Source organism: Schistocerca serialis, chromosome 5, assembly GCF_023864345.2.
Source record: "Schistocerca serialis cubense isolate TAMUIC-IGC-003099 chromosome 5, iqSchSeri2.2, whole genome shotgun sequence".
In the NCBI taxonomy this organism is placed as follows: domain Eukaryota; kingdom Metazoa; phylum Arthropoda; class Insecta; order Orthoptera; family Acrididae; genus Schistocerca; species Schistocerca serialis.
In genome coordinates this window covers 347,754,377-347,782,160 of record NC_064642.1, presented here as the reverse complement: position 1 = coordinate 347,782,160, position 27,784 = coordinate 347,754,377, and the positions used below count along the sequence as shown (strand labels likewise).

At 38.6% G+C, this 27,784-nt stretch overlaps 1 protein-coding gene across 3 annotated transcripts in view; it reads left to right on the top strand.

Annotated features, from left to right (window-relative positions):
* The window catches only part of LOC126481221 (tyrosine-protein phosphatase non-receptor type 23-like), a 158,706-nt gene that overhangs the window by 64,751 nt on the left and 66,171 nt on the right, over positions 1-27,784 (top strand). For all 3 annotated transcript variants that reach the window (XM_050104825.1, XM_050104824.1, XM_050104826.1), the window contains exons 5-9: positions 2,738-2,850; positions 7,099-7,275; positions 8,355-8,596; positions 11,561-11,693; positions 13,492-13,626. In XM_050104825.1, the coding sequence (XP_049960782.1) occupies positions 2,738-2,850; positions 7,099-7,275; positions 8,355-8,596; positions 11,561-11,693; positions 13,492-13,626 (800 nt within the window). The remainder of the gene's footprint in view (positions 1-2,737; positions 2,851-7,098; positions 7,276-8,354; positions 8,597-11,560; positions 11,694-13,491; positions 13,627-27,784) is intronic.

Here is a 27,784-nt window from a genome sequence, read left to right as displayed (position 1 = left end):
GGAGATCCGTAAGAGGTAACTGCACAGTCGATGAGGGAGGGCACATGTGGGCGGGAACAAAGACGTTTGATAGCCGGAGTTATGCGCACTCCTAACCTCACTTATTGTTGCAGGCTCGAAAACATCTGCCGAAATCGACAGCATCATGTAGTGTGAGGCATCATGTTGCATTCCTGGTGGGTGTACATCGCCCGCAACATGATGCATGTCAATCACAAAATCCTGTGTTAGGCGCTGGGCCGAAGTCATTGTTAGAATGCTGTGTCGATGTAATACACACAAAAATAACCAACGCGGAGGTCAGCAAAAACAGAAGACATTATAACTCGGGGTCACCAGTGAGGGAGAAGTTCGGTTTGGTTACATCAAACAACACCCATTTAGCAATAGTTCATTTATTCACCTAAACACATGCAAGGCTCACAAAGAACTGAACATGGAGGAACAGCCCAAAGACAATGTTCAGAGGCCAAAGACGATGCTAAGAGTCCAAAGACGAACGCATATCGATGCTGGTGTCGATCTCATCGGAGCCACAGCATTATGCTATAATAAAGAACTGAACATGAGCACTGGTACTCCAAGAAAATATACATATGGATGTGCATTTTAAGCCGAATTATGCATTTTGGTATGGTTCTCGAAATCCCGGCACTCTTGAAGTATCCTTTGATGTCTTGTTTCTTTTATGACATAATGTAAGATCTTTTAATGTTTTACATGTACGAACATATGGGCTTCCTGCATCATCGTAGCTGTGCAATCGCGGTGATACCAGTTATCTGGCGCTTTCTTGCAACTGCTGAAACGAACCTACTTCTAACAGGTCGCGGGAAAATATTGCGAATAGTGGTTTGAAAAGCGTTACATTCAAAGCAGATTTCCTTTTACGCAAGATGAACTGTGTGCGAGAATATACAATGAATTTCTTAAATCACAAAGCGTTTGACTCTCATTTCAAAAACAACTCTTTGAGGACGACCATTTAGAAGAATTTCGAGCCCAGAAGACGAGACATTTGCGTCATTATTAAAAATTTTACTGGCACATTTGTGTGATGTATCTTAAAGTGTAACACGCGCAAAAATGATCAACGTTATATGTGTAAGCTTAGCTTCTCTTCCAACTTATTAATCTTTGAGGCCAATATTACACGTGAATGCTATGTATATTAATTTAAGCCATTAAGTTTTCTTATTCGTGTATTCGCACTAATTAAGAGTGATCTTGCTATTGGCTGACTACATCACATGTCCTATTGCTGTCATCAGCTGGCGAGATGACGTGAATGAGGTATGACACTTACAAAAGCGCATCGCAATCTCTATTTCAATGCTTCGGAAAATGACATGCGTTGTTTGGTATAATTCAAATTTATACCTTCGTAATACGAAAATAAGCAGTGTACATGTTGCTGCACATCAAAGGTCTTTCAAAACATGTATTTCCCCCTGAGTTTCGTTTTCTAAAGTGCCGGGAAATTCTACATCGGTATATAAAGCCATAAACATTCAAAGGATTGATGACTTTTACAGTGCCAAGGAAGAATATACTGTCACTTAACACGGAAAAAGTGTATTTTCACCTGGGAGAAAGTGTATTTTTAACCGGGAAATCCGGAAAAAATGCAGGAATTTTTTTTCCTTGTCCACATATACACCCTGAGGCTGTATGCAATATCATCGAGACAAGCTTTTGTGAGCACTGTACGTTGTCATTTAAGCATCTTGTCTTGAACACTTCCTGTTTCACAAAATTTGTTCACTAATTTGTGAATTGCATCATGACTCAGAACTCAAACACCTGGAAACTTCTGTTCAAACAGCCTCTGAACAGTATGAGCAGACACTGTCAGCACACACGAATCGTAAATAAACACTTGTTGTGGCTCTTGCCATTGTTGCATTCACGAACTTCACTGTTACATGCGTGATGCCTGTTTCATTGCTCGAATGTCGCTGACCGACTGGGTGTGTTTGTCTGTAAGGCCTTCAGGCTAAAACACACAGAAAAAGGGAGTGTGGCCCTGTGGGACCCATGCAATCAGCAGGCGCAACTTCTGTGGCCGGCTTGCAATTCCCCAGGCAGGTGGTCATCATATAAATGGAATGGAACACCCTGTAAATGCTGTATGTCAGAAACATTGTGTGTGTGTTCCAGAATGAAACTGAATGAACAGACAAATTTTGATGTATAGTATAGGGAAACAGTGGCAACCATTAACATACATTAAGCGAACGTTGAAACCAAAATGTATACTTATGCTATTCTCATATTCAGTTTTGTTATTTTTACTGGCTATTGAACTGACTTTGTTAGGTGTGCAAACTGGTTTTAACAAGGTGTTTTCAGCCCACAGAGGGGTTTTGTCATCTTTACAACTAATTGCTCTCAACAAATCAACAAATTTCCATTTGATTTCAACAATTTCTGTATTATGTCGATGTTTGTATTTACCTCTCTCACAATCCCATTCTAATTTGTTCTACAGTAGAATTTTGATTCACAGGGTAACACAGTTTCATTTTGTTTCTGTTTTTTATTTTTTTCTTATGACTTTCAGATCCTTGGACTTGTCTTAAATTAATCCTTCTCCCAGCTGCCTCTTCCCCGCCCCCCCCCCCCCCTCCCTATTTTCCCCTCTGCCGCTCAAGGCTGCTAGCCATTTTTGCCTTCTCTTTCTAGTGATCTGTTTCTTTTAATAATAAAACTTACAGCTATATTTCAATTTTTTCAGCAAAAGTGGCTGTTCAGATAGTAGATTATTACAGCTCAGCCCTCAACACACTTGAACAAGGAGGTGCAGATGACTGTTCCATTGCAGAAACTGTAGGATCAAAAATATATAAGGTTTGTATTTAGTATGCAACTTCACTTCAAGAAAGATTGTGTTGCCCTTGTAAATAAATTTGCAAAAATGAAACATGTAATAGAAAATGAAGAAGAAATCTTCATTGATGAATGCAACGAAAGCTAAATCTTTGGTTTACGAAAAGTTCCAGACACAGTAGAAGCCATGATTGTTAGAAGTGGCATCATCTTAAAAGAAATTTGAGAGGTTAGTAATCACAAAACAATAGAAAGGTAATTGCTTTTGAACTCTTCTCCGTCCTCAAGACTTGGAGATACGAATGTACACATGAACTTTGTACCATGCCATTGCAAGTATTTTTGTGTCTGTGTATTTCAAATTTTCTTCTCTGAAGAACAGGAGTTCAAAATGTTCTCTGCTTTTCATGTACATATCGACTGCCGAATATTTTCTCATGAAAGTCAATGAATGCATATCTGTTCAATGATGGTTAAGTTTTCCAGATTTCAAAACTGAAAGCAGCAGTCTCAGGTATCTTTTTCCCTCGTGATCTTTGTGCATTCTGCCATCCTCCTCTTACCTCTCACTGCTAATTGTCAATTGAATGTTGTTTGTTGTTATTGTTTGAGCCCACTTTCTGATTACTTACGACCCCGCTATATTATTATGAAACAGGCTTTTTCGTTGTTTGACTTCGTGGCTGCACGAAAAAGTATCAGATCATAATACGAAGGTATTTGTGTGATGTCTGCATTTCGACATGGTTTACTGGATCAGCCGCTCACCTTAGCCACCACTATTATGGTGGTGATGTTGTTACAGTTGTACAGATGTGTGTCTAACATATGGGTGTTAAATAAGGAGTGAAAGTGACTTGTTATCTGGAATAAAGTCTGAGAAACTTTTTAAATCAGTGTTGAGCATATTATATTTACTGCTACAACTCACTGGACAAACAGGTAAGACCCATAGTAGATGCTGAACAATGCCTTGCTATTCACTAACAGCTCACTGGTGACTGACTTCATCCCATAACTAGCTGATTACTCAGCATTTTCCAGTTCCCCCCCCCCCCCCCCCCCACCCCCACCCTTCCCCCTCCGTCATATATCAGTAAAAGGAATGAAATTCATGTATCATGTAAAAACAACAATAGTTTATTCACAAGTATTAAAAGTGTAGATACTGTCGAGGCTGACATTCATACTCCTAATTTTCAGTTATTCTTATCTCAGATCGTTCCTACCCTTACTCCCACTGAAACTGTAGAGGTGACATGTCATCAGAACTCATTCCAATCAGCCTAACAACCCAAAACTTTTGGTGTTGAACTCTGTAGACAGCAGTATTGATTTTTGAGGTTTGCAACAAATGAAACAGTGTACTGTTAGGCTGAAGTGGTCCCGTTTCTGCTGATTCAGTGCTAGGGAGCCGAGAGAATAACATATTGTTGTTATTCAGTTTGCTTAAAGCTGTAAGAGTGGTAAATTGCAACAGTTGACAATGGATGCAAATCACAGCTGTGAATTTGTGTAGAAAGGCAGAGTTCACAATTGGTTCATCTAGAAAATACAACACTAATTTTGAGTCAATGGCTGTTCTTGAAGCAAAAGTCACAAACAAATATACAGCAGGAAGAAAATTTGATATCCCAAAGTGAATATTTGTTGGTGGCATCAGATGAAGAATAAATTCAAAGTCAACAGTTCCACACATCACTATTTCAGGAGACCAAATCAAGAAAGGTTTCACGAATTGGAGCAGCAAGTTTTTCAGTATCTGTGAGATAAATGTAATTTAGACTTCTGATTACGCAAGAAATTGTCCAGCTGAAGGCAATAGAAATAAAGAGGAATTTTCCAACTGCATATGTCATGGAATTCAAAGCTAGTATGCATTCACTGATATGAAACAATTTCTAAATTTGACTAGTCAGAATATGTAAAAATACACTTTCTCAAGGAGCCTTGTCAAAAGAAAGTAGTTACCTTATATTTAGTGTCATATTGTAGTTGGGTGAATGTGGTAACATGTGCAGGAGGAGGACGACGACGATCTGTGAACTGACAGTTTTACTGTTAGAGCAATAGAAAGTGGTAAATACAGTTAAAAATCCTATTATCTTTTGCACAGGCACAAATGATCTTATGAATGCAATTTCTATTTTTATCTCGAATGAGGGTTTACCAGGTATAAGGGATTAACTACACAGAAAGATGGTTTATCAGTCATTGGAAGCAAATAAATTCATAAATGAAAATTTGTCATACCAGTACTTTAACTGTCATCTGTGCATTTTGCAAATAGTTGCCTTAGCTGTTAGCTTATTTGAGCATGCCTCCAGACCTGACTCAAACTTTCATTGTTAGTTATATTTCCCTCAGTGATTACCACTCACTCACTGTAGTGACCTGGTGAAGTGGCGCAAGGCTTAGCACACTGGACTCACATTCGGGAGAACTATGGTTCAGACCCGTGTCCAGCCATCTTGATTTAGGTTTCTCGTGATTTCCCTAAATCACTTAAGGCAAATGCCGGGATGGTTCCTGTGAAAGGGCACAGCCGGCTTCCCTCCCTAATCTGATGGGACCGATGACCTCACTGTTTGGTCCCCTCCCTGAAATCGACCAACCAACCACTGTAGTGGTTCTCCACAGAGTATGCGGGACTGCAGCTACAGGAGAACAGATTTGGTGGAGGCCTTTGGCTTACCCTGATACAAGGATTTATTTTTCTAATTCAAGTAAACTTGCTGAAATGAAATGAATGGAGGCAGTGGGAATGAAATCATTGAAGATGCTGTGATATGAAATAATGACATCAGAAAATGTTCAGATGTGCTGAATCTCCTATGTAATGAATATGTTGTGACAACTGATATTTAAGGAAATAGGAGGGAACATAAGTGATAATGAATGTTTGAATCAGGTCTGAATGGATGCCCAGATAGTGTAACAATTAAGGGGACTACTCACAAAAAGGAAGAAAACAGAATTTGATTTCTGGTCTGGCACAAACTTCTATTAATCACAGTGTGTTCACCACTTCCAAATAGTTTTCGCTGTTAGTTCATATCAGTAGATTGTCATCGATTTCATGCATGTTACCTTATTTAATTCTAACAGATTAATAATGAGGACATTGGTTATACTGTTTTATTATGCTATAAGTGTTCACTGTAGCTGTGTAGTATTAACTACACATTTTTTGGAGTACATAGTGTTACTTGATAGATGTTGTTCAGTTTTTATTTTTAAGATAACTCTGAAACAAGAAGCAAACAGTGCCCACATTCTTTTATAATGGAAAGAACAAACAAAATCTAAGAGGGTGATTGTCACTGCCATCTGGTTGATAATGTCAGAAACACACACAATTTTGTGAAATGAAAAGTCAGCTAGAAAAAAATTTAAGTTACAGTATGTTCCTAATATGTCTACTGTATCATTGATACCATAAAGAATCATGCTTGCAAAAAATTTCACTGTACCAAGTCTATTACAGAATCAGCACTTGCATAATGCGAAATGACATCTTTAGTCGAGTATACTTGAACATACCTGTCGTGTATATTCCCTTAGTCTTGTTTGCGTTATTTGTTGATGGATCTGAATATCATTTTGTGCAACAAAATCCCATAAAAATGACATTTATTCAAAACTTTGATGCCATCTCGGTGAATGAAATTATGTCAGCAATTGATCAGTTTCACTGTGTACTGATGTATGGTTGTGTTCTACATAATACTTGGCAGGGGAGGTTTGGCACATTGAAATAAATTAAGTGCTTGCACTGATACATCATGAGAATTCTTGAATTGTGTGGCATCAGATAAAAGAACATGATGTTTAGTTGGTATATAACCTTTTCTTATATTTCACACACACACACACACACACACACACACACACACACACACACACACACACACACACACAACCACAGTCTCTGGCAGCTGAAGCCAGCTGTGTGTGTGTGTGTGTGTGTGTGTGTGTGTTTGTTTGACAAAGGCCTTGTTGGCCGAAAGCTTATTTTGTGACACGCTTGTTGCCATGCCTGTCTGTGACACAGCATCTCATCTATTCGGTGAGTAGCAACTATCCTCATCATAATTATTTTTTCATAGTTCACATGACAACAATAAACTATATTTTGTATTTATAAATTATTAGAAAATGTGAATTAATGTGCAATAGAAGAAGACTTTGGTAATTATTTTTATGTAATTATTTTTAAATTTTATCGAATTATCAGTTACATGATTTTTGTTATGTAATTTTTTACAGAATTGGAAACGTTATGTAAAATTCAAGATGGTATACCACACGTGTATATCTTTACTGTACCGTGGTCAGCAGGCAGAAGAACAGCAGAAAATGGGTGAACGAGTTACTTTTTACCAAGCAGCAGCAGAGAAATTAGAAGAAGCTGTCAAACTTTCAAAAGGAATGGATAATATTGATGTATGTGGTCAATATTGGAATATTGTTTACTCGAGTAGCCAAAACAAAAATGCATTGATTTTTTTTTTTTTTTTTTTTTTTTTTTTTTTTTTTTTTTTTTTTTTTTTTTTTAAAATCAGTGTTTGTACCTTATAGATGGCAAACTATTTCAAGGTAGAAGATAACCCAAGCATGAACACATTTCTTCTTCTTCTTTTTAATGTGTTTATGAAAAGATTGATTAGTGTCTGAGTTAGTTATTTTGTGATTGTTGCTATCTGTCTCCAGCAGCTGACACCTGCAGGAATGTGTTATTCACTTACCACATTTACAAATGTGTCTTGTAAATTAATAATGTAAAAGAAGAGTAACCTGTCATTGAAGCTTTATGAATGTCCAATAGACGTACATAATGTAAATATTCGTGAACTTGAAAGGGGTAAACATTGCCGCCAGCTTCCTACATCATTGTCCTCAATACAGATGGGGATCTGTCTCATCCTGGGGACTGAGTGACCTGCCCTTCCTTTTTTAACCTCCCCCATGAAAGTCCCCAGTATGAGACGGGAGAGGAATGAGTGACCTGCCCTTCCTTTTCCAACCTCCCCCACCAAATTCCTCTCCTGTCCCCAACAAATGAACACACAGTTCTTGAAGGCTATGTAGTCTGCCCCTTATACTTGTACATGATGTGTCTATCAGCGATACTATACATTTTTGTCCCTGAATGTAAATATTGACCAACAATTCTGTCTCATAATTTATTGTTTTTCTCCCCTCCCTAGCCAAGCGGAGTCGTCGCGCAGTCTGAGACACCATGTCATGGATTGCGTGGCCCCTCCTGCCAGTGGTTTGAGTCCTCCCTCAGGCACGTGTGTGTGTGTGTGTGTGTGTGTGTGTGTGTGTGTGTGTGTGTGTGTGTGTATGTGTGTGTGTGTGTGTTGTTCTTAGCATAAGTTAGTTTAAGTAGTGTGTAAGTCAAGGGATCAATGACCTTAGCATTTTGGTCCCTTTAGAATGCACACACATTTGTACATTTCCCCTCCCTAAGTAATATATACTGAAAACTGCTGTATTTTAAATCTCTCTTTCTTACATAGGCAATTAATGAAGCCTTAACATTCACAAATGATGTTGTGGAAGGAAAGAAAAAGGCAGCAAAAAATGAAAATGAGTTCATCTATCATGAAGAGGTCCCACCCTTGGACATTCTTCCAGAGGTTAAAGGTGCATCTCTTGTGAAAGGCATTATGTTTAATGTTAATGATCCAGAAGTAGCAGGAGCTGACATATTTGCTCGACTAGTACCCATGAAGGCACATGAAGCATCTTCATTGTACAGGTAGTATGATGGTATAAAATTGTGCATTCAGTCAGAAATAGCTATAGAGTTCCAAAATTAGTGTTGCTTGTATATCTGCTTACTGAAAATACATCAGTGTTTTATGTTGAATCCAGAAAAATCGTAGTATTCCATTGAAAGCCAGTCAGTATATGAGATAAAGTTTTCATTTATTGTAGTTATAGCAAATGTATGAGCACATCTGTGTGGATATAGTTGTTTAAGAACAAAAATGTTGCTGAAATGTGTACTGACTGATGCCAGCATTGTGGTCACTCAACTTTATTGATATTCCTTCAAGTTTTAATCGTTGAAGTAAAATCTGTGATTGTCATCTGGTTAAATAAATGAGGCAAAAGATATTATTATCTTAATTGTGGCATGCTCAAAATTGACAATTGTGTTTTATTTCAGAATCTATGTAAGGCTCTTCAAATTGGCACAAAGATATGGATATATACATGCTAATGTTCATAATATGCTTAGTGGATCTACATCCAAGACTCTAGTTTATTTTTAGACACATTACACAGTATACGACATTGTTTTCCCTTATGCAACCAAATACTGTGTTTCTCAGATGATACATGGTGTAGCAGCATCATAACCACTCTTTGAGTTATGGTCACACTTTCAGGTACCAGTGTTAGTGATTGGTTCCTTGGCTTACCTCTTATCTAGCCCGTAGATGAATGAATCTCTGATTGTAGTTCATTGTAAATTCTGCAGGTATTCACTCACATTTTTGGAGGATCCATACTGTATGAACAGCATCCTTACATTTTAAATCAGTTGCATAAGCTACATCCTTTACAAATAAAGCTATATCTTCTCAGGATTTTGTCAGTGAATGAGTGTCTGACATTCACTTTCTCATACCTAATCCATATTTTATTGCTTTGACCACTTGCTTTATATATTTGATTGATATAATTTGACTCTAGTGATTTATCACCTGTGGTAAAAAAGATTTAAATGTTCCTGAATATAAATTGTCAGTACATTTGCAATTAGCTGCCAGCCTTGTTACAAAGCACAGAAACTAGAGAGGTGTGTTATACCTTGAAAAAGCCTTGTCAGAGCCAATCAGTTTGAGATCTGACAGGAACTGCAGCTGTCAGCAAATGCACAACCATCTCGACCAATTCCTGAGTGAACATTGTCAAGTGAACGGTATGCAGTGGGCATCTTGGTAAAGGCTATTGCTCATATTGCCACATAAACCAGCATGTATTTAGTGAACCAATAAACACAAAGACTGAACAGTAGCTGACAGGAGGCATTTAGTGTAGTCCAACAAGTCTCAATATTGCTTCTTTGCAAATGATGCAAGATGTCAAATGGATCGAAGCATTCACCTCACAGCCGGCCGGAGTGGCCGTGCGGTTCTAGGCGCTACAGTCTGGAGCCGAGCGACTGCTACGGTCGCAGGTTCGAATCCTGCCTCGGGCATGGATGTGTGTGATGTTCTTAGGTTAGTTAGGTTTGATTAGTTCTAAGTTCTCGGCGACTGATGACCTCAGAAGTTAAGTCGCATAAGGCTCAGAGCCATTTGAACCATTCAACTCACAGTGTGTGGAGGGTGTAGTTCAGAGCAGAGGTATTCTTTGATGGTGTGGGGTATTTTTCATACCACAACTTCGACCCCCTCCTTTGAGTTGTTGTGAAATGAACCAGGATGTTTGTTTTCTCATTCTTGATGACCATCTTCTTGATGAGTATGCTGTGGGCACTCCCATGTTTAAAGATGATAGCAGCCATGTTCACAGTGCTACATGCATACTTTCCTGCTTTGCCAAAAACTCAGGCACTCTATCACACATCAACTGGTCCTCTAAAACTCTCAGGTGTAATCAATATCTGAGACTATTTGGAACAGTGGGTCAAACTTAGCGGTTGACATTCTCACAATTAGTAATCTGCAGCATATAATCATCAATGAGTATTTTCAGCTGGATATGACACATCTGAAGAAAGTTTTGGAGATTCTCTTCTTTGCCATTTTCAAGCCTAAAGGTCATGTTCCATGGTTGCAATGCGATGTCTCATGGGCATGACAAATTTTTAATCAAGGTTATCTTCCAATGTTACTAGTGAGTGAGTGTGTGTGTGTGTGAGAGAGAGAGAGAGAGAGAGAGAGAGAGAGAGAGAATATTGAACATAGTTAAGTATAAATCACAGCTAAAAACATCATAATTAAGGCAGTCATGTAAATGGTCAGCATGTTGCCATATTTTCCACTGAGAACGTGAACTACAATTGTAAAACTAACTCGTTTCACATCATGCCGAGGTGTCATCATTGTGATCTATGAAACATGAAAATAATTAAACTAGAGGGCACTGAAAATACACACACACAATAAACTATGTAATCATACTAATATTAAACTCAAAAAGACATAAGAAATTGCATACTAGCCAAATCTGGCATATGGGGTGTGCATAAAATTGCTTTGGTGGTTATTTTCCGTAGTCATGTTCCATTGTCATTAAACTTTAATAACTTTTCAGTTTTATAACATTAATTTGAAATTTCAGTTTTTTGTTGTAACAATAGTCATCACATTTATTTATTGACTTAAAACTCCAGCAGCAACACTAGCGACACATTTAAAGGATCTCCATACAACTTATTGATTTGTAGTAGTTCCTACTTCTAAAGGTACTACATGGATGTCACCTATTAAAGTTTGTATAAATTTGTTTTATGTCATCCATCAGTAAAGGGACAGGAAAAGTTAGGTAAATCTGGATAAAGATTCAGGTTTGTGAATTTAAAAAAAAAAAAAAAAAACACGTTACTATGTGTATTACTAGACATGTAATTCTCCTCTCCTTTTCCCTGTTATTTTTTTCTGTGTCTGTTTTTGTGTGTCTGTTTGTGTGTGTCTGTTTGTCTGTCTGTCTGTCTGTCTGTCTGTCTGTGTTTGTAACAACTGGATTTTAAAAATGTCTTTTGCAGTGAAGAAAAGGCAAAACTGTTACGAAAAGTTGGTACTAAGATTGATGAGAAGGACCAAGAATTGGATGTATTCATGGCCTCACTTCAGCTTGACTACTTGAAACTGCATTCAGAGCCAGAATCACTTCCACAGGTATGTTTGAAAAGGAAGCACCAGACAATAGTGTGGACATCCAGTAGCTTCACGTTTTCTGACACTTAAATATCTTCACATTTTGTGGCACTTTAATGTCTTCAAGAATCCTTTGAACATGGCACTAGGGATAAAATAATTCATTAAGCAATGGACTGAAGTTTGTTTCGTATGTTTAAATGAAAGATACATGTTTTTTTATTGGGATGTCTTACAGATGAGTGATTTAAGAGCTCTACAAGGAAGAAAATCTTGCTATTTTCACCATTTTGTCACGTGGCAAATGACACTCCTGTCACCTATGTTAATTTGTGTACTCCCATTGGAAACTTCACACATTCTTGAAGCAATGAAGTTACACAGGATTACCAGTAATGAGCAACTTGTGCAGCATCGGTTCTCTCTCTCTCTCTCTCTCTCTCTCTCTCTCTCTCTCTCTGTATGTCTGCTTAGCTTGCCACCATGTCAAGTTTCATTGTGTGCTGTGTAACATAAGACAAGCATAAGTTTGAAAAATAGCCTTCATCACATGTGTCACACTTCTACTACTGGTCATCAAGCCTTCTAGGACAGCATTTTTTCCGTACTGTCTCTTCTGCTTCTCTTCACATTTTAGCCTTTGCTTGACTTAATTGGTCTCATACAACAGAGAAATTGATGCTATGCTAATTTGAAGCATCCATGTAGTTAAACATTTTTCAGTGCAGCATGTTACCCAGCTTTCATTTCCTGGTGTTTTTTAGATCCTTAATGAGCAATTAGTTAAAGGTCTTTTCATGTGCTAGTAATGCCTTGCTAAGATGAAGATGCTTACATAGATTTGTAATTTGTTCATTACTGAAAATGCTATTGTTATTTATGCATTCTCTTTGCATGTCTCTAAACATTGTTTACTGTGCATACATGAAAATATTCTTCCTTCACGAAGCACTTAGTCAGATCTGGACGTGTTGTTGAGAAACAAACTATAATTTGCTTATGACAAAGTGCATTGGTAAGACACGAACTTACATTCAGGAAGATCCGCGTCCAGTCAGTCGGATTTAGGTTAAGGCAAATGTCAAGATGATTCCTTTGAAAAGGACATGGCCAATTTTATTCACTATATGTTCCCAATCTATGGATGTGCTGTGTACCTAATGAGTAGTAACATTGTTATCAACAAGCTGCTAACCCTAACTTACCTTTCCTTCCATCCATCCTCCCTACTTTACTTGAGAAATGTTATCAGTAACTGGAGATTCGGAGTGTGACTAAGAGAGATGTTTGTGGTGCTTATTACTGTTTGTTCTCAGATTCTTTCTTAGCAACCGAGCTCAAAAATTTTATTTGAAATTACATGACTTGAATATTGGGAATATTTTATCCACCTGTTAATAACAGCTGACACTGTCCCTTGTGCTGTCTGGTAACTTGCCCATTGCTTGTTGACAAATTTTACGAGTGTTCCATAGCTGGTTGAAAATGTATCATTGATGGTAAAGCAGTGCATTTTGTGTAAGAAAAGAAGTGCATTAAAGGGACAAAATACTTTAGTAGGCTCTTAATAAAAGATAAGTGGGATTGAATTGAAAGGGTATTTTACAGTAGACAGTGTGATATGTGGGAGTGTATTAATTATGTTTTCAGATATGTAGCTTTCTTCTTACACATGACAGGTAATTATGATATTTAGTGTTTCTTTATATGTTACTGGTCACAAACATATTTTTGTGATATGTTACTTGCTATGTGATATGTTTTCAAAATGTTTGTAACTAATAATTGAAAAGTTAGGTCAGTGGTGTTATATTTGCAGGAACTGGTCGACCGATGTGCAGCATTCAGTGCAAAGCCGGATGCTATTCAGAATCTGATAGATTCTATGAACAAATTAGCTGATACTTACCAGGATGTGGAATCCATGTTGCAGGATGTGAAGGAGTTGCTCGAGGTATGTGTTCCCATCGCATTGTCCTAGTAAATAATATTTGATTTTATGGGTGCTATTCTGTTATATATTGCTTTTTCACGTAGTTGCTGGGACTGATGACCTTTGTAGTGTGGTCCCTTCAACCCCCACAAACCATCACATAGTTGCTTTCTTCAGTTAGTGAGCTATTCATGATATTGAAAATGTGGGATCAGTCTCGAATCCCTCTAGGTCCACATAATCCAAGGTGACACTGCGGTTTTCATTGTGAGTAGCCAATGACAGATGATTCAATTTTTGTAGTAGAATTGTAGAAGACAAAATATTTGTCCAGTGTCTCTAAAAGAACAGTTATTTCTGCCTAAGTTCCAGAGTTTGAATATCTTCATATTAGGAGGTAGCTTATGAGACACAGTTGCTTTTTGGGTGGCAGTTGCAAACACCACTGTAATACATTTACTCTGTATATGTAGTGTGAATTGAAGAGGGAGTGTTTTTAACACACTACATTAGTTTATTAGTGCTCCAACCTGAACAAACAATAATTGTATTTTATGGGATTAATATTGCCTATTTGTACTGAGCTTTGAACAGGTAACACACATGAAAGTCAGGCTCAGGTGCAAAACTAATGGTGGAAAAAGAAAGCTGTGCTGAACCTAAAGGTTACTTTGATGTGTCACTGCCAAGTGACATAGCTTGATGAGTGTCAACAGTGTAAGGAAAAGATATATTGCTACTTACTTTAAAGATGACACCTTAAGTTGCTGACTGTCACAATTATAAGACACTTACACATGAGCTTCTATGTAACTTGTGTACCCACTGTCACCAGCCCCAATTCCATACTCTGATGTGACTGGTTCACTGGAGAAACTTTTCAAGCTATTGTCAACAACAGGTGAAGCTGCTGTTGAGCCCTAACATGTATCAGCTTTACAATTCAATGCCAGCTTCGCCTGCTGTTGACAGGAGCTGGAAAAGTTTCTCCAGTAAACCAGTCACATTGCAGTCTGGAAGTGGAGTTGGTGACAGTGGGTACATAAGTTACACAGGAACTCATGTGCAAAGGCGTTTTAATTGTGACAGTCTACAACTTAAATGTGTCACTTTATGGTAAGTAGCAGTCTGTCTTTTTCCTTTCATTGTTGAGATTCCACCCTGGAGTTTCTGTTACTTGATAGCTCAATGAGTCTTGGACAGTACAGAGAAAGAGCTCCTTCTATGTAGTACAGGAGGTAACTAAAAGAAATACGCAATGAAACAAACAGAAATAACAATTTCATTCGAAGACAGTAATTACGCTGAAGTCACCGTGATTCGTGATGACCCCTCTGGATATTGCAAAAGGTGGGACATTGTTTTTAACGGGGTGTTTGATTACCGTGGACAGTGGACAGATCACATCTTTTAGACAAGTTATGCTACAAATTCCTCTTCTCCCCTTTTCTATTCAGTACATCCTGTCTAGTTACATGATCTACCCTTCTAATCTTCAGCATTCTTCTGTAGCACCACATTTCGAAAGCTTCTATTCTCTTCTTGTCTAAACTATTTACTGTCCATGTTTCACTTCCATACATGGCTACACTTCATACAAATATTTTCAGAAAATACTTCCTGACATTTAAATTATACTCAATGTTAACAAAGTTCTCTTCTTAAGAAACGCTTTCCTTGCAATAGCCAGTCTACATTTTATATCCTCTCCACTTGGACCATCATCGGTTCTTTTGCTCCCCAAATTGCAAAACTCTTGTACTACTTTAAGTGGCAAATTTCCTAATCTAATTCCCTCGGCATCACCCGATTTTATTCGACTAAATTCCATTATCCATGTTTTGCTTTTGTTGATGTTCATCTTATATCCTCCTTCCAAGACACTGTCCATTCCGTTCAGCTGCTCTTCCAGGTGCTTTGCTGTCTCTGACAGAATTACAATGTCATTGGCAAACCTCAAAGTTTTTATTTCTTCTCCATGGATTTTAATTCCTACTCCCAATTTTTTCTTTCATTTCCTTTACTGCTTGCTCAGTATACAGATTGAGTAATGTCGGTGATAGGCTACAAACCTGTCTCTTAAACAATGTTTTGGGTTTGTGTAGATGTGCTCCATCTTTGCAACTTATTGAATGCAGTTTGTTTATTGCCATAAGTGCTTCGCTTCTTTTATTTATGAAGCAGCTTCACGAATAAAAGAAGCAAAACATGTATGGCAATACACAAACTGCCTTCAAATTATTTGCAAAGACATAACGTACCTCCATGAATTTTGAAGCAACTATGGAACAACGGAAAACAGAAAAAATGATTAATTTTTCAGGTGTTTATGGTACTACACTCCATTCCTAACTCATATTCCAAAATGTAAAATCCTAAACAAAACGTCAGTGTGAATGAGAATAAAATGTCATGACATGACATGACATGACATTTATGACAGTTTCCAGAACACAGTCAATATTCTATCATTATCATTCCTTCATGAAAGCACATGGTCAGCGAAATTTGAACAGTATTACATACTCTAACCACACTTTTCGGTACTGTGGAGAATAGCACGCCTGTGTCGGCTGCTAGCCACTTTGGGTTCGTGCCGCTGTGGCATGGCAGTGCACATGGGCGGATCTGAGGCAGATTGCTTTTGATTGATTGGAGCGAGCAGAACTGATAAGTGTTTTGGTTCGCTAGGACCATTCATCATAGCTTCTGAAATGGTTACAGAATAATGTTGGGGCTCTCCTTCGAAAACAAGACTGTTTGGTGAGTTTGCGTACTGAGCTGATTGGCAAAATGGCGGAAAGATTCAGAATAGGGCCCCAGGTCTCTTCTACGTATACCACCTTCTTTCATAATTCTTAAACCAAGTATTAGCTGTCATTAAATTATGCTCTGTGCAAAATTCTACCAGGCAGCTTCCTCTTTCATTCCTTACCCCGAGTCCATATTCACCTACTACTTTTCCTTTTCTTCATTTTCCTACTATCAAATTCCAGTCCCCCATGACTAATAAATTTTCATCTCCCTTAACTATCTAAATAATTTCTTTTATTGCACCATACAGTTCTACAATCTCTTCACCATCTGCGGAACTAGTTGGCATATAAACTTGTACTACTGTAGTAGGCATGGGCTTCATGTCTATCTTGGCTACAATAATGCGTTCACTATGCTGTTTGTAGTAGCTTACCCGCACTCCTATTTTTTTATTCATTATTTAACCTACTCCTGCATTACCCATATTTGATTTTGTATTTATAACCCTGTATTCACCTGATCAAAAGTCTTGTACCTCCTGCCACCGACCTTCACTAATTCCCACTATATCTAACTTTAACCTATCCATTTCCCTTTTTAAATTTTCTAACCTACTTGCTTGATTAAGCAGCCAGACATTCCATGCTCCAATCCGTATAATGCCAGTCTTCTTCCTCCTGTAATGATGTCCTCTTGAGAAGTCCCAGAGATCCAAGTGGGGGACTATTTTATCTCTGGAATATATTACCCAAGAGGATGCCATCATTTAACTATACAGTAAAGCTGCATGCCCTCAGGTGTGGCTGTAGTTTCCCCTTGCTTTTCAGTAATATCTGTAAGAGTAGTTGGCAGACAAGCACTTGGAGGAAGAACAAGGTACCATACTCGGTGTTGTTCAGCAGTTGTACACCAAAACAAGTGTGAACTAAACTGCGTTGATGGCACTGCACTGCTGTGAACTTGTGTTCTGTAACACTCACCGGACAAAAAAAAAAAAAAGTCATCCCTAGAGAAATCATTACAGACATCATTTAATAATGTGTAATTCTGCCTCTGGACTTGATAACCACCTGGATTCAGTTAGGAAAGGAGTCCACAATGTTGTTCAGGTATGTTACATCCACATTATGCCACTCACTGAGGATTTGGTTGCGCAATTCTGCCAAATTTCAGGGATGCTGATGGTGTTTTTCCCACTGTTCCAGCATGTTTCTCAGATTTTAATTGGGGGTTTAGGTCAGGTGATTTTGTGGGCCATTTGAGATGCAATAGGGGCACACATTCTTCCAGCCCAATGAAGTGTGCTGTTGTCATCTTTGAGTCGCCTCACTAGAGGCCACTGACTTCAAATGTTCGTTGCACCCACTACCATCACAATGTTCTCTCACTAACAGGCAGGGATGGACCTTTATTCTCTGCCTGCAGTAATTCCTGTCAGATTTGGAAGTGATTTTGATTCACAAGCCATGAACTGTATTTCTGGTCCCTCTCAGTCAGGATCTTTTTCCGACCACTATTCTCATGTTGCGTTTTGTGGCCGTATGTGTCACACCACTGCTTGGAGATACATTGAACAATGCACCGTGAAACACTAACATGTCATGTCCTTATGTTTACCCATGTTAACATTCTATGTCCAATTGAAACATGTCTCGCTTATCACTACTTCCGTATGCTCAGGTAGAGGCTTGTTTGCTTTTTGGGTTGACTAATTTTTTTGTTTGGTGAGCTTGTGTGGAATTGTGATAGCTTCCATCTTCCAGAAACCACAAACACTTCAGACTGCTAATGGTGTGACCCTTTATTGGCTTATTGAGTGAAATATTGTATTGTTTTTTGGTAAGTCATATTTGCTCCTGTCATATAGCAATGATTACATATATTGGACATCCCCATGGGTTACTCCAGTTTAGCAGTCAGCACTCTTGAACAGATTAGTGGACAAATGCCATGTATGGTAGACATTAGTGAATATACCATGCATCTTTGATTATTATATATTGTGACAGGGTGTATACGCCCTGGGAGATCCAGGAAAAATCTGTGAATTTTCTCATCCGGGAGAAAACCGGGAAAACACGTGAATTTTTTAGAACTCCGGAAATTTTTCAGAGTTTTAGTTTTTCAATTAAATTTTTGAAATTTTGATTGCTAACAACTGATAGCCTAACAAAGAATATTACTCTACCTCGCTACTGCAGAATTATATTGCAACAATAAAACATAAACAGGAGGAAAAAATTAAGTAAAACTTAAAGTTGCAAAGGAAATGCGCCATTTACAAGAAAACAAACTGCACACGCAAATGTCTGCCAACAACAAAATGTGTTAAATGCATTAGGACGAAAGACTACGCAATACTTCATAACAGCAAACTGCTTGTGATGAGCGTGACATCACAATTGTTTACGTTAGCTTCATTAAAGAAGATGCCAGTCGCGTATGAACAGTACATTCTCCCACTTCTGGCTACTTGGAAGTGTGGTTGTAGCAAGCAGCCAGATGCTACCCGGAAAATTTTTCTGGGAGGCAGTGTCTACATTTAATTATTTTGCTATTTCGTCTTTGTTTACAGATCTCACGTCAAATGAAAACAAAACGGAGTTTTGTGGCCAGGAGCCATCAATTCATAGATTTCGTAGATTCATAGATAAAATAAATCACATAACTATGGAAGGCTAAAATACTTTACTCATTGCAGTTTTTTGGTTTTATTTTAATTCCAGGTTTATAACAGACAAGCATTAATCACCTTGCAGAAGGGTGAAGTTATTTTCGTCGGTTTACTAAAGAAATTTAGTTGTTGTTAATCTTTTCCGCTGAGGCAGTCAGTGTATTTGAAACGAAGTGTTTCGTTCCATACTATTGACTAGTTTCAACTGTTTTCTGGATAACAACGTTTTCTTCTTCTGGCACGTATGGCACTATCGATAAAATGAAATGAGCGTATGGCATCGTTCGCCGGGAGGCCCCTATTTGGGAAGTTCGGCCATCAGGTGCAAGTCTTTATTTCATTCAATGCCATGATTATAAAGAACCAAACACGAGATAATACAGTATTGATACTCCAAGAAAATTTACATCCCGAAAATCAGACTGAAAAGCTTAATTTCAGGTTGGGACCTACTTCATTGTCAATCTGGACATACAAATGTACACTTAAGCGGTATTGGGTATTTTAGTATGGTCTATGAAATTCCGATGCTCTTGGATTATAACACTCGTAGAAAAAGACCAATTTATACGTGAAACCTTAGCTTTTCTGTTGGCTAATTGATCTTCGAGACCAGTATTATAAGTGAAAGCGTAGCTTCCCTTGCAGCCACACTTGTATATTAATTTAAACCATTAACTTTTCCTACTCGTGTGTTCGTGCTATTTAACAGTGATGTTGCTGTTGACTGACTACATCACATGTCCTATGCTTCGAATACCTGCCTTCATTGGCTGGTGAGATCACGTGGCATTATGATTGACTCGATTTCAGTGCTTCGGAAAGTAACTTGCCGAGTTTGGTGGAATTCGAATTTATACTTTTGTAATATGCGTACTTGTGGCTGCATATAATTATTATTATTCCCACCCCCGCTCTCGGTCGTGTGCTAACGTGCCGGGAATTTCAAGCCGGTGCATGAAACCTTAACCCTTCAGAGGATTGATAAGTTTTACAGCTCCGAGGGAAAGTATCCTGTCATTTAACACGGAAAAAGTGTATTTTCGTCTGGGAGAAAGTGTATTTTTAACTGGCAAATCCGGGAATTTTTTTTCCTTGTCCGCGTATACACCCTGTGTGAGCAATGTAAACACCGACTTTTATATGAGCGAGATTTTGTGCTGTGGATACTGCCCTTCCTTCGGGGAACTTCACATGTTATTCTTCAACAGGACAAGTCCCAGCCACTGCCAACTGTGGTGAGAAATGTGAATGCCGTGTCTTCTCTAAAGAATGATAGGTACAATTGATGAAATTTGAAAGACCAAGAGATTTACCAGTTCATGAATCGTTCAACAACTTACCATGCTCTTGATTAAAATCTAGAGAACCATTCTGGATCAACACTGGCCATCTCACCCCAGAAAGGAATAAGCGAAGAGACGAATAGAGAGATTGGTGGACATCCTTCATTGGCCACAAGAATGGATGTACTAATGACAATATTATGAAATGTATAGACTGCTACTCACCGTATAGTGGAGACATTGAGTCAGAGACAGACAACAAAAATACTGGCAGACGAGTAAGCTTTCAAACAAAAGGCCTCCTTCTGAATTAGGCAACATACACACTCGCACATTCAAACAAATGCAACTCACACACAACCACTGTCTCTGATTCCCTCGTCAATTTTACTCTCCTACAGATTTCCTACTGGGTACAGCCAGAGTAGTTTACTGTGATACTGTACACAATAACTAGCAGTGGCAGAAAGTAGATTATTTCTTAGAATTTCTTCTCCTTCTCAAAACATTGTGCAAAGAAGCGTCTTTAGAATCATTTCGAGAGCAAGTCCAAAAACTTCTTGTCGCGAGTTATTTAGCAGTTGGGAATATTTACAACTACTTACCAATATGAAAGTCCACATGCTCAGCACCAAGCATAGGAATGACATCCACTTTGGGTTAAAACAGAGTATGTCATTGGTGCAAATAGATGCTAAACCTGTAGATATCAAAATTGTCAACTTGTTTTCCAAAGAACCTAGATGATTAAGAAATAGTAACTCCCATTTTTGAAACCAAATTATGTAGTTCTTCTCTCTTAGTCTATTGACAGATTTAAAAGTTATTTATTAAGGTTTCTGCCACAGTTACAAATAATAGTTGCTTGGTTGCTGGTCCTCCATCCAATGCATTGTTGGAAATGCATAAATTTGTAAGTGCTAGCTTGCGACTAAAGATTCCCTATTAGGAGCTCCAACTCTTCCTGGGGAAGGAAATGTAAATATACAGTTTTATTTTGTCTGAACTTTGGCACATTAGACTATGCCTAGGACCTATTGTAGACTACTACAAAACAGTTTTCTTTATGATGATCTCAAGTTTATAATGCCCTAGCAGACCTGGCAGCTATGTTATATTTAAATATATGTACCTGGAGTTGGATTTGGCAAATAAAACTACCTGACACCATGAACCTGTTTAAATTGCTCTTGTTTATTTAATATAAATAGTTTACCAATGGTACTAATTATCTTGTCACTTCAGCTATGGCCAATTTACCAAACAGTCTGAAACCTGTCATTTACAATTGGCAAAAAACTGTGCTAACTGTTCTTGAGCCTGACCATACTTTCCAACACAATTTTACCGCTCAGATATTATGCCACTGGCGTATGTATTCCAAGCTGAGATGCACCCACTAAATGCTCAAAGCTCTTACAGTTCAACCACACAGAAATCTTCTAAATCGCAGTATACTCTAGGCAAAAAGCAATGTTCAGAAACTCACACAATTTGGGAAACTCAGCTCCTTCTATGACTGATGGTTTTGACATTTTCAAGTCCATGGCCCAAATTCACTCCTGCTAGAACCTAAAATATCATGATCCTTCTAAGTCACAAAGAGAAGTCCCCAATCTGCTAATCCACGGATCATCATTACTTCTAAAATGGATACGTGTGGACTAACTCAAGTCCCCACTGAAGTCCCCATATTGTCTCCATATCAGTCACCAGTTAAACTTGGCAGTATTCCCTCCATACCCTTCAGTCTATCTTCTAATAGCTGACCGTCTCTGTGCCTTTCCCACCAATCTATTTTGTCATTGCGCTATGCCATCATATACAAATGTATACAAGTAGGACCAAAGTGGCCAACCTTAACAACTATAATTTAAAAACAGTTATATCCTAAATCACATTTAAATGCTGGTTTTAATGATACCAAATAATATGAATTTATCAGAACTAATCATCCAGAAGCTTGTGTTATCTTGAATTATTCCATTATCATGAGTTAATTTTGTCATAAAATTCCATACAGAAATGTTCTTCACATTTCACTGATAGACACTAAGACCATTGATTAAAATCAAAAAGGGAACAGTCACTCTAATGCTGTTTGTCCTGACATTTCTTTACATGGGTGGTCTTCCTCAAGCAGAGTTAACAATGCAGACAATCCTTTTTGAAGCTATGCAAGACGGGCCACTTCTTTGATGCCTGTCCTTCTGTAGTATTTAACAAATACACCACCACCAACAACAACACAGATAACTAACACACTCTGCCAGCTTTTCCACCCTTGGGTTTGAAAGTGTGGGATCAGTCTGAGCATTTGAAGAGTCAATGTCCTTTGGTGGGCCCTTTTAAGAAGCATCTTGGATTGCCTGGACAGCCCGTGGCACTTCACGAAATACCATCAGTTTTGCTCATAATACAACCAAACTTTTAATTACGTGCTCTGCTTGGACACCCCCCCCCCCCCCTCCCCTTTTCATTCAAAAGCCTGTGAGTAGCACCTACCTATGGCAAGATGCAGTGGCCCTTCATAGTGCATTTAAGACATATATCCCACTGCCATCGCTGTAGTCTTCAGAATGTATGATGTGAATAATACAACAATCCATTTAGTTCAAAGCACACCTAAAGCAAATGATCCCTTTGCCCACATAAAAGAGAACAGTGTCCACAAAAGACACGCGGTCAACCTTGGAGGTGTCTGACCAGCACACAACTTTTACGAAACAAGGGGATGAGATACTCTACTTCTTCCCCATTGACATGCCTCCAGTGTAATCTACACCTACATCCACATCCATGTCCACATCCATACTCCGCGTGGCCGAGGGTACCTTGAGTACCTCTATCAGTACTCCCTTCCATTCCAGTCTCGTACTGTTCATGGAAAGAAAAATTATCGGTATGCCTCTGTGTGGGCTCTAATATCTGTGATTTTATCCTCGTGGTCTCTTCACGAGATATACGTAGGAGGGAGCAATATACTGCTTGATTCCTCGGTGAAGGTATGTTCTCGAAACTTCAACAAAAGCCCGTACCGAGCTACTGAGCATCTCTCTAGCAGAGTCTTCCACTGGAGTTTATCTATAATCTCCCTAACGCTTTCGCGATTACTAAATGATCCTGTAACGAAGCGCGCTGCTCTCTATTGTATCTTCCCTACCTCTTCTATCAACCCTATCTGGTACGGATCCCACACCGGTGAGCAGTATGCAAGCAGTGGGCAAACAAGTGTACTGTAACCTACTTCCTTTGTTTTCGGATTGCATTTCCTTAGGATTCTTCCAATGAATCTGTCTGGCATCTGCTTTACCGACAATTAATTTTATATGGTCATTCCATTCTATATCACTCTTAATGCCTACTCCCAGATAATTTATGGAATTAACTGCTTCCAGTTGCTGACATGCTAAATTGTAGCTAAATGATAAAGGATCTTTCTTTCTATGTATTCGCAGCACATTACACTTGTCTACATTAAGATTCAATTGCCATTCCCTGCACCATGCGTCAATTCGTTGCTGATCCTCCTGCATTTCAGTACAATTTTCCATTGTTACAACCTCTCGATATACTACAGCATCATCCACAAAAAGCCTCAGTGAACTTCCGATGTTATCCACAAGGTTATTTATATATATTGTGAATAGCAACAGTCCTACAGCACACCCCTGCGGCACACCTGAAATCACTCTTACTTCGGAAGACTTCTCTCCATTGAGAATGACATGCTGCATTCTGTTATCTAGGAACTCTTCAATCCAATCACTCAATTGGTCCGCTCTTACTTTGTTCCTTAAACAACTGGGGGGAACTGTATCAAACGCCTTGCGGAAGTCAAGAAACGCGACATCTACCTGGGAGCCCGTGTCTATGGCCCTCTGAGTCTCATGGACGAATAGTGCGAGCTGGGTTTCACACAATCGTCTTTTTTGAAACCCATGCTCATTCCTTCAGAGTAGATTTCTAGTCTCCATAAAAGTCATCATACTTGAACATAATACATGTTCCAAAATTATACAAGTGATCGTTGTCAGAGATATAGGTCTATAGTTCTGCACATCTGTTCGATGACCCTTCTTGAAAACGGGGATGACCTGTACCCTTTTCCAATCTTTTGGAACGCTACGCTCTTCTAGAGACCTACGGTACACCGCTGCAAGCAGGGGGGCAAGTTCCTTCACATACTCTGTGGAAAATCGAACTGGTATGCCATCAGGTCCAGCAGCCTTTCCTCTTTTGAGCGATTTTAATTGTTTTTGTATCCCTCTGTCATCTATTTCGATATCTACCATTTTGTCATCTGTGCGACGATCTAGAGAAGGAACTACAGTGCAGTCTTCCTCTGTGAAACAGCTTTGGAAAAAGACATTTAGCATTTCGGCCTTTAGTTTGTCATCCTCTGTTTCAGTACCATTTTGGTCACAGAGTGTCTGGACATTTTGTTTTGATCCACCTACCGCTTTCACGTAAGACCAAAATTTCTTAGGATTTTCTGCCAAGTCAGTACATAGAACTTTACTTTCGAATTCGTTGAACGCCTCTCGCATAGCCCTCCTACACTACATTTCGCTTCGCGTAATTTTTGTTTGTCTGCAAGGCTTTGGCTATATTTATGTTTGCTGTGAAGTTCCCTTTGCTTCTGTAGCAGTTTTCTAACTCAGTTGTTGTACCACGGTGGCTCTCTTCCATCTCTTACGATCTTGCTTGGCACATACTCATCTAATGCATATTGTACGATGGTTTTGAACTTTGTCCCACTGATCCTCAACACTCTCTGTACTTGAGATAAAAATTTTGTGTTGAACCATCAAGTACTCTGAAATCTGCTTTTTGTCACTTTTGCTAAACAGAAAAATCTTCCTACCTTTTTTAATATTTCTATTTGACTGAAATCACCAATGCTGTAACCGCTTTATGATCGCTGATTCCCTGTTCTGCGTTAACTGTTTCAAATAGTTTGGGTCTGATTGTCACCAGAAGGTCTAATATGTTATCTCCACGAGTTGGTTCTCTGTTTAACTGCTCAAGGTAGTTTTCAGATAATGCACTTAAAAAAATTATTCAGTCCTATGTGTACCCTATTCTTCAGGGGGGGGGGGGGGGGAGGGGGGTGAAAGCTGCAGCCCACAGCAGACGTTGCTTACCCTGGGCTCACCACATGGCTTTTGGCAACACTTGACAATACACTCACAAATTTCCTCACCTAGTCACTTGCAGCACAAGGTTCCACTGTTACTCCTGTTATTAACTCTCAGGCTCAGCAAGTAAGGGAATCTGTCTGACAGTTCTAGTGTTGTTGGAAGTATTATGTGTACCATATTATTATCATTCAGTCATTATAGTGTTTCCATGTGCATTATTGGTAGATATCAACCCTGTAGCATGACAGCAACAACCAGACCTCTCACTGTCAGTCACATCTCATCTTGTAAGGGTATAACGGCTCATTACTGTTTTGTATTCTGATATTTTCAATCGGTAATCGGCTTAAGAACTGAATTAGTATGTGACGTAAAAAATTAAAGCTACCATCATTTTGAAAACTGGTTTAAACAAAACAGTGCTTTACTAGGTATTGTCTTATTGGAGGTAGTATGTCCTCGCCTTCCTCTAATGTTTGTACTGACATGTCCAGCTGGACAAGCTCATCGCTGTGTGGATCTGGGAAATACATTTGCAGTAAATAAATAAAAACATTTTTTTTTCTTTTTCTTTGTATTGACCAACTAGGATCATATAGCAACTTCACTTCCTCTTCTTTCTTTGTTCCCTACTTTTCCAGTACTCCATCTTCTCCATATGCTGTTGTTCATATCTTCTGTCCATGTTGTTCCTGATTTCTTATTCACGCTGCCTTCAAAGCCTTCTAAACTTAGCATTTTGTTCTTAAAAAGGTTTCTTTCTGGTATTTGTGATTCTTTGGTGTTCGTTCCTAGTTCTTTTCTTATTTCTGACATCCATGCTATTGTTGGTTTGTTTTTCCAGAAAAACAGGAATATTTGTTTCGTTAACCTGTTCTCATTCATGTTGTAGTGGTGTCTTAGAGATAATTAACCCTCACTGTGCCATTACTTTTGATATTTTATGTGTATTTTGGTAGATATTCTCATTTTCCAGCCATCTGTTGTTTGTATTGCACCCAATATTTTTCTGATAAAACATCTTTCAAATATCTTGATTCTGTCCAGATTATAGTTCATTGTTAAGCATTCATATGCATATAAACATTCTGGTCTTATCACTATGGTACAGTGTTCTAGTTTTGTTTTTCAAGATATGCATTTCTTATTGTATTTGTTTTTTTCAAACCATATCCCTAATCCAAGAAAAATAATGAATTTTTGAAAATATAATGTAAAAAAGTGACAGCAGGAGAACACACACATATAAAGGTTAAGGAAATTTGCAAGCTTTCGGAGCCAGTAGCTCCTTCCTCTGGAAGAAGGGTTGAAGAGGAAGGAAGAAGGATTAAGAAAAAGGACTGACAGGGTTTAGAAAATGGGGATAGTTTGGAAAAGTCGCCCAGAATTCCGGGTCAGGGGAGATGGAGTGGACAGAAAGAGAAGGAATTGTTGAAGGCTGCAACAGACAAGATTCGAAAATGTGAGAGCTTGGAGGTGGAAGATAGCAAGACACAGATTACTGACAAAACATTATCTCTTATTAACACTTGCACAATATTTTGGCAATAGTCTCTTCTTTGCTTTTTACCCTATCATCCACCTCTAAGCTCTTAGGTTTTTAAATCTTTGTCTGGTGCTGTTCCCAATGATCAGTCTTTCCTTCTCATCCTATACAGTAAGTCTCCCCTGATCTAGGGTTCTGGACGACTTTTCCAAACTCTCCCCATTTCTTTCTTCATTCCTCTTCCTTCCCCTTCATCCTTTCTACCAGGAGGAGTAACTGGCTCAGATAACATGTAAATTTCTTCTCCTGCCGCCACTTGGCGAGCATAGGCTCTTTGCATTTTATTAACTCTCACATCTGTTGAAAATTTCTCCAGTCCATTTTGCAGTGTGGTTTCTCCAAGACACTTTAATTTAATAACCCTCCCTATTTTATCTACTTGTGTTCGCATGTATTTTGGCGCATTTTTGTATTATTTAGTTTCTGGGAACCATGATTACTGCTGTTGGTACTAACCCCAAAAAGAGAAATTTCTTCCAGGCGTTGTATGTCAGCAGAATATGATGCAAGGACTTTGTTAATAATCATTTCAGTCTTTGTTCTTGCGCACGAAACTTTCTTCACAATTTGAGAATCACTGTATAGTTTTGCGTTTAGTTTCGGCGTGCAGTCCATGGATTTGTATGATGTGTGGTGATTAACAACGTGAAATGCAAGCGTTGCCACTGCAGCGCTAACACGATATGCTGACTGTGTGGGCTGAGCAAAAAAACCTTTAATATCTGAAGTACCAGTAGAATTTTGAGATGTTTTATGTTTCTTGGAAGACAGG